The 13435-nt window shown below is 35.8% G+C and overlaps 1 protein-coding gene across 2 annotated transcripts in view; it reads right to left on the reverse strand.

Moving 5' to 3' along the window:
* Positions 1 to 1033: 1033 nt before the first annotated feature.
* LOC144972719 (organic solute transporter subunit alpha-like) overlaps positions 1034 to 13435 on the reverse strand; it is a 108563-nt gene continuing 96161 nt past the window's right edge. For both annotated transcript variants that reach the window (XM_078914273.1, XM_078914275.1), the window contains exons 6-10: positions 11744 to 11855; positions 10245 to 10354; positions 7358 to 7500; positions 4313 to 4680; positions 1034 to 2284 (exon numbers count right to left, since the gene is read on the reverse strand). In XM_078914273.1, coding sequence (XP_078770399.1) covers positions 4673 to 4680; positions 7358 to 7500; positions 10245 to 10354; positions 11744 to 11855 — 373 coding nt within the window. In that variant the 3' untranslated portion in view covers positions 1034 to 2284; positions 4313 to 4672. The remainder of the gene's footprint in view (positions 2285 to 4312; positions 4681 to 7357; positions 7501 to 10244; positions 10355 to 11743; positions 11856 to 13435) is intronic.

Genomic DNA, 13435 nt, shown 5'->3' on the forward strand with positions numbered 1-13435 from the left:
GTGTTCATAGTCTCCCATCGATTAATAAACGTAGGTAGCCTATCTTCTCTATAAAAAAAAAAAATTGAGCTATAATATTTAAAAACACTTGAGCCATGATATCGCGCAAAATCCACTAAACGTGTTAAAATCGTTTTCCAATGGGGTCCCTAGCCAACAGCAACGTTTAACATGTAGAACGAGACATGACGCTATAACAATCTTTTTCCGACAGAGACAACATTGATAACGACAGGTACTCATTTTACACCTGAGTATGATGAGAAAATGTGAATAAAGACTCAACGATGCGCCGCTCAAATCGGGATTTGAACCCAGGACCTTCCTGTCCGAAGGCGAGTGTCATACCACAAGACCACGCTATATGATACTTATAATTTTCTCCCACATAAGAGTTCACCAGATTATTATGATGATATTTACCAAATTAATGAGAGCTTCTCCCAGTTGTTGTAGATCCATCAGAATTCCATTTATTTATCCCGCCAAAAAGAAGAAATTGATCAGAGTAGGGCCAGGTAAATAAATAATATTCCTTTTAATTGATCTCCAGAGATACACGTCACGAATGAGGATGGGAATGGTGGTAGATCCTGATGAATCCCCCCCCCCCCCCCTCCCTTTAGGATTTGATCCATGTCTTTTCCGCCGTACTCTGGAAAAAAAAAAAACATATTTAAAAACTTGACCAGAAAACTCGTCCTTCAAATATCGATCGATTTAAATGCCCCTTCGCGAAGTCCCAGGTTTGAGAGTTTTTGCCAAGATGTTTCATTTAAATCGATCAATATTTGAAGGACGAGTTTCTGGCAACATTTTTAAATACTGGGTTTTCCAGAGTAGGACAGTTTTGCCTTCAACACATTATGGCAATATATTATTATATTGGTCCCATTGAAGAATGACATATCGGTATTCCTGTAAGTTGTGATGTTATGTTAACAAAATGATGGGTGGACTCCGTGATCGACGTTTTCAAAGTTTAGTCGACCGATTTACTAAATGGGCTCTAGTGACAACTAAAAGCTGCTCGTCTACTAAGCTGTCATTTTATTTGTAAGTAGATCCACAATGCGTATGACATGTGAACAATGGATGTGGACAGCAGTTTTATATTCTATCCACTTCCTCACTGACCCCACCCTTCTCTCTCACTCTCTCTCTCTCTCTCGATCTCTCTCTCTCTCTCTCTCTCTCTCTCTCTCTCTCTCTCTCTCTCTCTCTAAAGAAGCCGCCACATACTTCTTGCTCGTAAGGTCATTAAAGTTTTAAAACAAAAAAATGAAATAAATGCCGCTAGCTTTAGCAAAAAGGTTTAACAGTTTTCAATAAAATTGACCTTTCCTCAGAGGATGGCAAACCCCTAGGCATTCTCTCTATCAAAATATACGCACAATGTCAATATATATATTTTTTTTTAAATTAAAAAAAAAAATATAAATTGACATTGTGCGTATATTTTGACCCAGTATTTAATAAGCAAATTTTAGTGTTAAAATCATGTAGAGGTCTACACATTTTTAAATGGCCTAAAATGGGTCTCAAAACTGGATCAGATAAGTCAGCACGAAATGCCATAACAACTCGTCAATTTGATCCGTTTTGGGATTTGTAATCAATTTAAATCTTTAAAAAAAATAATATCAAAATGAGGTAAAGCGACGCATATAAAAATGACAATAGTTTAAAAGATGGAATTATCACTATGACAATGAACGGCTTGAAAACAAGAAATAAATACAAAATGCAATGGTGATGAACACATTATGTACATGACAGCTATTGTGATAATGCTGTACGATCAATATCACCATAAATCAATTATCTAAGGACCAGTTCTTTGTTATCACAATAAATATATGGTGCCTCTGCCATTAACTAATTTGTAATTAATTCGTTAAATAATCTCAAATATAACGGGGCCATGTTTGGAATGTTCGTCAGAAGACGACTGTTGATGGACCGAGCAGATGATTAATCCTGGGCGCAGTCTGAGTTAAAAGGCGCGTGTCGTCCTGTCGATGAAGCTGTCTGTCGATCTGTCTGTATTGCCTGGTTTAGAACCAACAGGTAGTGGTGTTATTTATTCAAGTCATTGGAATTCCTCAATAGGGACCAGAGAACGTTGAATTATATCAACTAATTAATTGAGCCTTGGTAATGGTTTTAATCTGAGTAAAGATATAATAATATGGATAGTGGCGGGGATTGTTATGATGTCCATCCGTCTGTCAGTTCGAAGGTGGTACACAGCTGAGCAGGTGTCGGTCAAACCACTTCTAACCTGAAACAAAGAAATAACAGACACGGGTATATTTTAACATCTATTTTAATGACAGAGAACCCCCTACCTATGACGAACAACCACAATTTGGAAAATCTGTCTGCCGCGCTGCACTTTGAAATTACTGTCTTCTTGCTTATCTCAGACTTTTTTCTCGGTAGACCCAATCTAAAGCTAAATTTTCCCCTTCGAATGGATAAAGGGTATTGCAATTTATACTATTTTTATTAATTTACTTACGGTATTGACCATAAGGCGAAATATCAAAAAATGATCAACAGCATAAAGAGGTGCTCAAAGAACATTTCAACAATGCAGGTGTGATTGAGTACTGGATATTAAATTTTTGTTGGGATCAAGAGCACCTAGCAGGCATCCTGCGCTGTAAGAAATGGAAATTTAGTTCAAAATGGCTTTCTGCGGGAGTAAATGAAGCGCCTCAAAGCGCATTGAGCATGAAAAATACATTTTATATACATGTCTTGAGGCATTCTATCTGTAGGCGTTAAAACTCCTATACGCCATAATATGTCTAAACAATAATATTATTAAAGAATAATATTTTCCTTTAAAACACTTCACACTCGAGTCCAGAGATGACATTTGCTTCTCATGTATTATAAATGTCACTGATAGAGATCTGGCCACCATCAACATTGCTGTAGGCCTTTGAACGTTCAACACTATCGAACCTAACATTTATGTTGCCCTCTGTTGAAAGCTCTGAACAAATAAAAAAAAACCCCAACCCCCCCCCCAACCCCCCCCCCCCAAAAAAAAAAAAAACAACTAAAAAAAAACCTTGAGCCTTTATATAGTTCAATATCTACTAAACGTACTCAAAGCTCTTTACAAAGGGCCCATGACCAAGAGCAACACGTAACATGTAGAACAAGACATGATGCCTATTAGGTGATATTACAATTTTTTCCTGAGTACGGTGAGAGAATGTGAGTAAAGAGTCTTTTCCAAGAACTAAACTATGCGTCGAGCGTGGCTCGAACCCAGTACCTACCGATCCGAAAACGAGTGTCATATCACAAGACTACATAGCCGCACATTAGTAAACCTTTTATGATTAATTGGGTAAGAATGAACATAATGTTTTAAAGAGACAAAAACTAGAATTTCACTTTTCTGGTATTTTTTTAATACTATTAAATTCTCTTTTTGGTATCAAGATCATCACGACATTATACCGTTTTGAGGCGATGGGTGACAAATCCTGATTGCACCAGTGCGAAACAAAAGTGCTTTCGGAACATTACAGAACAATAATAATTCTATGATGCTGTAATCACCCACACATAAACCAGGGGATAATTGACTGCAATCGACGTGAACATATTTGCAGGTCTGATAACCGGACGCAGTTATGGGCCTGATTTAACATTGTTGTTATGGAGAATGTTTTGCGTTGGTTTGAGAGTATTTCTGTTACAACAATGAGACCATAACAAATTGGGTTATCAGACTTGCATATACACACATCGATTCCATTCCCACAGAAGATATAAACTATTTGGATTTTTCCTCCAAAAAACCCGCAGATGGAGTTCAAATCAGAATTGCGGTTTTGAATTAAATAAGTTTTTTCATGCATTTGTTGGACACATTGTATTAACTTCATTAATAATCTTTGTGAAAAATCTCTGCTTCTTTCTAGGTTTACTACCTACTTAGGGGGCTATGTGGTATGACATCCCATTCGGATCCGAGGGTCCTGCGTTCGAGTCCTGCGGCGTGTAATTGATTCCTTGGAAAAGGCTCTTTACGCACATCCTCTCACCGTACTCAGGTGAAAAATGATTACCTGGCCGTTAACAGCGTTGTACCTGTATGAAAAAAAAATGTAATATCGCCCAACAGTCTTTCATGTTAAGTGTTGCTGTTGGCTTGGGATCCTTTGTAAAGCGCTTTGAGCACGTTTAGTGGATTTTCGCGCTATATAAATGCTTAAGTCGTTTTAGTCATAAAAAAGCAATACGAAAAGGTGTAGGTACTAACATTTCTGACCCACTTCCTTACCTATTTTTAGAATCAGAGCAGTATTTATTTCCACCGACCTCCAGTTGCTCTTCATCAACATTGATGTCTACTTTTATTGACTCGCTCACATCGTCCGTTGTCTCTCCGTAAGAGAAATAATTGATCCATGTCATGACGGGGTCATTCTTCTCGTCGCAGGGTCATGACAAGGGTGCTATGCTGACCCTTGGGTGTCTCGTCGGACATACACCGACAGGCTTTCTCTTCGTTCAATTAGGTGCACGTGAGAGTATAATTCGTAGCGGTGGTTGTGAACATGCCTTGAACTGACTGACAATTGATGGGATTACGCAACATAGGCCAATGGCTGAAATAACATCTTTAGAACATGAAGCGCATTCATGTAGCTTACATAATTTGGAATAGATTATGTAAAATAATAGGATGATGACAAAAAACTAAAAATGAAAATAATAATATATGAATATAATATTATTAATAATAAGATTGTTTTTGTATTAGAGAATTTTCAGTAACTTAATAGACATATTATGATAAATGAATAGCTACATGAGAAACATTGACAACATAATCATAATTTAAATGATTACACAGCATACATCAGCAATCTGAATATATCATGCTTTAAATTCGATTATAGCATAATATATATAATTATTATATATATATATTAATCACATCATCTATCAATACATCATCATTATCAATTATTATTTTCTATCATTATTATTATAATTATATATATTATTTTCTTTTTTCATATTATTATTATATTAATATTATCATCATCATCATCATCATCTCATTATATCATCTATCATCATATCATTATTATCATTATTATTATTCATCATCATCATCATCATCATCATCTCATCATCATCACCATCATCATCTCTCTTCTTCTTCTTCTCTCTTCATCTCTTCTTCTTCTTCTTCTTCTATCATCTTCTCTTCTCTCTCTCTTCTTCATATTCATTTCATATCTATTATTATTATCATCATCATCATCATTATTATTATTATTATCATCATCATCATCATCATCATCATTACCATTATTATTATTATTACACTGAGTTACACAAAGAAATTCACACTATTTTAATCACGTTAAGCATCGTATTCAAGGATATCGCATTCATATCAAAAGACTTATGTAACGACCTGTAAGGTTGATCAGTTTCATTTTCTTTTACCCGCAACCTTTGTGCTTGTTATGATTTGATACAGATTAACCCCCTCCTTACAAGCCATTTTCAGAATTGTTTCCAAAATTTCACACCCACCCAACACAAAAATAGTTTTTTCTTACTCAAACAGAAAAGCGACAAATAAATTCTAAGAATAATATTGATCAGCAAAATGAACTCTACAGCACAGTGTCATGTTTTTATAGCTAAAATAAAACATTGTTCTTTAAATTGTGTGATTTACAAAAGAAATCTGAATGATAAAAGTGCTGGTTGGATCGTAACGAATGTGACGATTTTCCTATTTTTGGTAAGGAGAGGGTTAACAACTGAAAATAACGACTTATCGATTTTTTAAACTCTTCCAGACCGTGAGGCATTTATTGCTTAATTTTTGAATTAATATGACACGATAAAGACACGTTCTTTAAAGGCACATAATTCGTTTAATTTTTTCCTCGACTCAAAAATGATATACTTCACATGTCAGAATACTGGTAGCCACGTGACGCTTTTAACGAAACAATATTGGATAAAAAATGTGACCCCACCCCACTTATGCATTTTGACTATTAGTGGATACTGGATCTACCTAATCAAAACGGTATTATATTGAGGTAATTCAGATTTTAAAAAAGTAAATTGAAAACTGCGTTAAATTTACGTTTTATTAGGGGAAAATGGATACGATTGTCTAGAAAAAAAACAAAACAAACAAAAACAAAAACAAAAAAACAAACAAACAAACAAAAAACAACAACAAACAAACACTTGAGCTTTTATATATAGCGTGATATCCACTAAACGTGCACAAAGTGCTTTACAAGAGGTCCCTGACCAACAACAACACTTCACATGTAGAACGAGACATGACGACTCTTAGGCGATATTACAATTTTTTTCCCGACAGAGACAAAGCCGCTGTTAACGACCAGGTTCTCATTTTACACCTGAGTACGGTGAGAGAATGTGAGTAAAGAGCCGTTTCCAAGGACTCAACTATGCGCCGAGCGAGGCTCGAACTCTAGATCTTCCGATCCGAGAGCAGGTGTCATACAACAAGAACACATGTGTTGAATTTCACCAAACCCCTTTATTAAAATCATTAATAAATGTATTATAAAATTCAAACCAACCAAATCTAATCATCTGTATTATTTGATATATCATTACTTGTTCTGGTTCAATATTACCATATCAACTGTTACATGTCATTTTGGTCTAGTTAGTTAAGTGCTCAAAGTGTACCTTCAATAGGGTTCAACAGTCGTGACGTCATTTCCCTCGTGATGACGCACAGTAACTTAGTAACTGGTTCTAAACTATCGGAACAATGGCGGATGCCCTTATGAAATACTTCTCCGACGAGTATAAAAGTGTATTCAGAGGATAAAAACATTATAAATCTGATCATGTTTTGACTTTTATACATTCTGATCACATGAAATGTGAAAAAGTTCTAGCCAGCATGAAGAATAAAAAGTATCGATTTTCTTTGTTTAGAACCAAGCTGCTAGTTGCTGGGTGACATCAGACTATTGAATCCTATTGTGTGGGCTCAACATTTTATGCTATGAGATTATTTAAATTACTCACAACATCCGCCAAGCCGGATATAACTTACCAACACACGAAACTTTATGATGCTCTGTGTTTATCCAAAAAGTTCACAACATTGCCAGCCGGATATAACGTATCGACACCCAAAACTATGTGTTACCTTAAATATTTATAGTCTGATTAATACAATTTAGTGAGAACCTCTCATAATAATGGCTGGCTAAAAACAATCTCAAAGAGCTGAGTGACGTCAAGTTCGTTCCATCTATAATATAATGAGGAGAACATCTCAACGATGTTCCATACTTACAGAAAGACCTGACCATCGGTGATAGTATTCCCCTCTGGGAAGGCACTCCTATCTTGGCGATGATTGTGAACACAGCATCCTGTACGCTGAACAAGACAGCAATCATCTGAAGAACGGCGTACTTGGACCCAATGTCTAGCGGACTAAATAATTGAGAGAAGGAAAGAATCAACATTATTGATGCTAGGCGTTTAGGTAAAATACTCACAAGATCTGAAAGCCAAATTAACATACTGACACACAAAACTGTGTATGATCTTTTACATTTATATATTAAATTTTTTTTTAATTGAGCTTTACATAGCGCGATATCCACTAAATGTGCTCAACAGCAACATTTAACATGTAGGACGGGACATGACCCCTATAGGCGATATTACAATTTTTCGGACAAAGACAACGCTGTTAACGGCCAGGTACTCATTTTACACCTGAGTACAGTGAGAGAATGTGAGTAAAGAGATTTTTCCAAGGACTCAACTATGCACCGAGTGCGAGGCTCGAACCCAGGACGTTCCGACCCGAAAGCGAGTGTCGTACCACAAGACCACTTAGCCGCACTATTATAGCCGAAATTATAGTCTGATATAATTTACTGAGAAGTTATCTCTAACAGGCTGTCTAATAATGAGCTGAGTGACGTCAGCCTCATCCCTTATATATACTGTTTTATCTATACCTACTAAAACATCCCTCTTGTGGTTCTACTTAGTTTCAATCAAGCGCGAGAATTTTCTTTTATGTTAACACGCAGTTGTGAAAGGAAATAAGGAAAGACCGTAGTCATGTTACAGTAGGAATGATGCTGATGGAAAATATCAGGCATCTGAAAGACATTGAAAGAGAATCGTAAAGAATAGTCTAGCCTTTTATAGGTTAACTGTCGCAGGAGAAAATAACACACGGATAGAATGTATCCTTATCATACAACCGTTAAAAGTATGAAAGAAAGATGGCGAGTTTTACCCACATTCTAGGTAAGATCAAACCAATTATAAACACACAGAATAATGTATTGGTTACAATTATTTGTCATTATTTTGCCAACGAAAACTGATGAGCAGCTGCCGGAAATGCACACAATCAATATCGCTTCTCATTTTAATGATTTGATAAATGCTCTGTGGAAGTAGGTGAGTAGGCTATGTCTATACTGCCAAACTCTGAAAAGAAAAATATGTTTTTAAAAATATTGGCCAGAAATTGTGTTTAATCAGTGTCCAGAAGGATATTTACCTTATATTACAGACCGATCTTCAAAATAAATTTTTAAAAAATTTCTCTTTATTCATCCCATAGGGGAAATTTGTCTCTAGGGTCTATTCCAAGGGACGGCTGGGATAACCCAGGCGTTAGTCGCAAACTGAGCTAGGGCGAGATGACTTGCTCAAAGCCACACAGCGCAGCAGCGATTGATCGAACTCGGTACCTTTCGGGCGGGTACGAAGCAAAGATCGAGCCACGCTGCCCCTTGAATTTCGTTTGCCCTTTTTATAGATTGGGATTATAAGGGCATGCTTTCAGTGGTTAGGCACCGTTCCTTTGTTCAGGGATTCTTGGAAAATCGTTCACAGGAACGGGGCTATTTCATTATTCTTTAAGTATTCTAGTTGTTATGAGGTCTGCATGTCACAGTGCTGCCTTGGATGGGTTTAGTTATTGTAGCTGCTTTCGTATACCGTATGTCGTTATGTTGATTTTTGGCATAGATCGTATGCTGCTTTTACCCATGTTTTGCATTCAGGGGTCTTCTATAGTAAACACACTTTCGTACTGTTTGTCCAATATATTGCATTTTCTTTCTATGCCTGTGATAATTGAGCCGTCAGGGGTTTGAAGAACTTGTATACTGGAAGCATCTTTACGCCTAGAACGGATGTATCTCAAGAATCTGTTCGTAATTCTGCCATTTAGATTATCGTCCGTTATCTCATACTTAACCATATTGTTTACTTATTTGTCATGTTCTTTTTTAAAGTTCTGTGTGTACTTCACAACGAAGTCTGCGAAACTCATTCCAGTCTTCCTCTCTGTTATGCAATTTGGATTTGTTGTATCGCCTTTGTTTTTTATCAATCAGACGTTTGATTTTATGGGTAATCCATGGTAAGTGTGGCCTTCCACTTATCCTTTTCTTAGGAATATGTTTGTCAATCAATTCCATTTGAGTTGTTTTAAAATGTTCCCAGTTTTTGTTGATGTTTTTAGCAGATAACTTTTTATCAAAACTCTTGAAGCTTTTTCTTAATTCATATTTTAAGCCCTCCATGTTCCTCTTTGAGTACATTAAAATATCCCGAGGTGGTTTGCACTGTATTTTATGTTTAAGTTTTATGTCACATAGAACTGTTTCGTGATCACTAATTCCTCGTACAACTTCCACTTTGTCTATTAGACAAGGGGATGTAGTTAATGTGATGTCAAGTGTGCTTTCCCCTTGTTGCTTCTGTAACGATTTGACTTAAGTTGAACTCTTGGAAAGTTCATCAATAAGTTTCTCTATGACGTCTCTGAAAGTATTGGGGATTTTGTTTTATTGCGAGTGTTTTCCAGTTGATCTCTGGCAGGTTAAAGTAGTCGGTGAGTATGATATATAGAATGCTAGGTCGTTTACTATGTATTTTTGTTAAAGATACATGTAATTGGTTTATTTTCTCAATACTGCTGGTTGGTTGACGATAAAAGCAGCCGAAAAGAAAGTCTCCCTTTTTAAAATATAATTTTGACTACTCTTTGACCACTCGGAATTATTGCATGATTAACCGAATAAGGCTTGATAATTGCATACTCAATAAGGTTTATGAACATTGCTGTTTACAAAATTTATTTTCATTAAAATAACTTGATTAAAATATAATCTTATTAAACTATTAATCCATTTTCTCACCTTAATGCTTCCCTTGACGTTTGGTAACACAGCACAAGACCGTAGACAGACGTAAGAGTGGAAATGGTGATCAAGTAAGTCACGTGAACGTTTGCGTTCCATAAATTCGTCTGGATAGATAAATGAGAGGAATCAATTTTTTTAACCCTCGAAATACATGCATGATTCTCAAGAAGCTTTTGCATGTAAGAGAAAATATATTTATTGGATTAGATGATATTGCTGCTCGTGCAAAATTGCAAATAACCGGAAGAATGAAAGGAATTTTCGTCCCTCCTCCTCCTCCTCCTCCTCCTCCATCACCACCTCCTTCTAATCCTTTTCTTCTTCTTCTTCTGCTTCTTTTTCCTCCTCCTCCTCCTCCTCCTCCTCCTCCTCCTCCTCCTCCCCTCCTCATCATCATCGTTTCTTCTCCTCCGCCACCTCGTCGTCCTCGTCCTCGTCTTCCTTCTCTTCCATCTTCCTCCTCCCCTTTCTTTTGTGAATTTTAATAGGTCACAAAATTGCACAAAAATTTGATACAAGCCAGTTAGTAGGTTTATTATCACTACTAAATGGAGTAATATCGAACGTTTCACGCCCCTTTCTTTACGAGTATTGTTCATTCTATGTATTGGATTAAAGACTGACGATACACTCGTGTACGGTCTCCTCGATCACCGTTTCATCCGATCCCCCCCCCCCCCCCCACCCTTATTACCATGTACACGAGATGTACCTCGAACTGTTTTGCATGTCCCAGGGAATTTGAGAAAACATTGCTCGAGTGGAGATAGTTGTTGAAGAATTATACTGGTCAACCACACCATTCTCACTATGTTGCAACTGATTGCAGCTTTCGTGAATTAAGAAATAGAGTCAAATATTTCAAACATTATTTCATTGCAAAGTATGCATTGTAAATTATAATTACCCAAAGAGATGAAAGATAAAGCTAGATGTTAAATGTGAACTTTTAATTTTTACTTTTACCAGTACCCCTATTTGCACAATACTCAATACACATCATAATAATTATGAAGTGCATTGAGTATTATAAATACTTTTTCTTGCAATGTAAAATTTATGAAATATAGGTCTAGTTCTATTGATGGTCAGCTCTGAAATAAATTATTTTGAGTTGGTTAATATGGTATATCAGCATAAAAGGCAAACCGATCTCTATGAAAAAAACAAACAAAAGAGCAAATGTGACCCATCGTTTCAAAACTGTACAATGTCGAAATGAGTTGGACCCCGAAATGGGCCTTTACTAATTTCTAAGTTCTTCAATGTAAGTATTTGTATTTATTCTCCTAAATAACGAATAGAAATTCACTTCAAGTTTCATGTTTTTTTCTATAAATTTTATTTCCAGCACCCAGCTCATCCCAACATAGTACCGTTTTCAGTCGTTGGGTCACAAATGATTTTTTTCAGAGTTTAATTATATTTATAACATAAATTTGATCGTTGTATGGTATCACATTGATTTTCTCCACAACAAAAAACATCCTTACCGATCCTAACGTGAGCCTTCCATCCAGCCAGAGAACAACTCCTAAGAACCCTATCAAAGGCTGTAAGATAACACCCTGCAGGACCAACAACTTGAGGTAGCGTAGATTTTTTCTGGAATGTATGATAAAACAAATATATCATGACAGAAGTTAACCAGTTAACTGGCATACTCAGAAAAAAAACCCCCAACAAAATAAAAACACCTCCCCCTTAAAAAAAAAAAAAAAAAAAAAAAAAAAAAAAAAAAAAAACCGCCCAAAAAATAACAACCCCCCCAAACAAACAACCAAAAAACAAACAAACAAAAAAAAAACAAACAAAAAAAAAACAAAAAACAAAAACAAAAAACAAACAAAAAAATAACACGTATTTAAAATTTGGCCAGGAAAACTGTCCTTCAAATATCGATCGATTTAAATGACCCTCATCTTGACAAAAACTCGCGAGGTGCCCAGTCGAGGGAGATTTTCTTTTGGCATGGTTTCTTTCTTGTATTTTTCTTTCTTGCTTTGTCTGGCACCTTTCATACACACTTGTTCAGATCTTTACCTTATATCGGTGCCTGCTCCTTAATTATTTCTTAATTTGATGCTTGAAAGCACGGCGTGTATTAAAATTTACTTTATTCTGTTTCATCAGTAAATGTGCAAATGTTTGCGAGGATAGAATACTGAAAAATAACGCAAAATATTGTCTATTACAACAACATAAAACTAGGCCCATAATTGCGTTCGGATGTCAGATCTGCATATATTATGTACAAATCGTCTACAGGGACATTCGTCATCCAATCAATTTATAAATTAAATAAAAAAACAAACAAACAAGAAACCAATGGATAAATTGTCAACGTAATTAACCAATTATACACTCAACCAATCATAACTGAGTGAGCAAGAAGTGAACAAAAAAACAACAACAAAGAAACAAAGAGATCAATCAATAACCCAATCAATGCTTAATCACTTCACTAATCATTGTCCTATTGATCGACGAGTCATTGATTCGATCCCAATCAATCAATCATTCCTAACCTCACAACATTATTGATATACCAAGTTTATTTTTGAACACTGTCTAGATTATTCATAATAGTCAACGCATTATTTATACACGTTATACGACATCTGGAACACAATTTTACGTTAATGAAAGTGCGACAGAACTCATGGCGACTGTGTGACATTCGTTTTCTACATAAGACCCTTACATTATTTATCCAGATACTCTTTTACCCATAAATCGAGTGAAGCAATTAATAATATACGTTATACTACGCTTAGCAATTCACAAGTCATGATAGTGTAATGTTTGATATTTGGTCAGCAGCAGATAAACGCTTCCATACAAATATTTTGCCTATATCTTTTGTGTGGAAATGCTACACCACTCGAATTTATGGGTACAAAATTACTATGTAGATAATCATAGGACTGCAACAGAATTATTGATTAACACATCTTTCAATGGGTTGCAGACAAAGTCCTTAATACATCTTTCAGTGGGTTGCAATGTCCATATTTCATGCAGAGATGACGAACGCAATTATAAGTTTGTTTTGAAATTGTTGTAACGGACAATATTTTCGATGGTGCACACACACACACACACACACTCTCTCTCTCTCATATATTAAAAGTCATTTTAATGGCGCATACCGAAGGCTCGAATTTTGCGGTAAAATTAGAAAT

The sequence above is a fragment of the Berghia stephanieae genome, chromosome 5 (assembly GCF_034508935.2).
Source record: "Berghia stephanieae isolate SIO BIC M18660-M18661 chromosome 5, UCSD_Bste_1.3, whole genome shotgun sequence".
In the NCBI taxonomy this organism is placed as follows: Eukaryota; Metazoa; Mollusca; class Gastropoda; order Nudibranchia; family Aeolidiidae; genus Berghia; species Berghia stephanieae.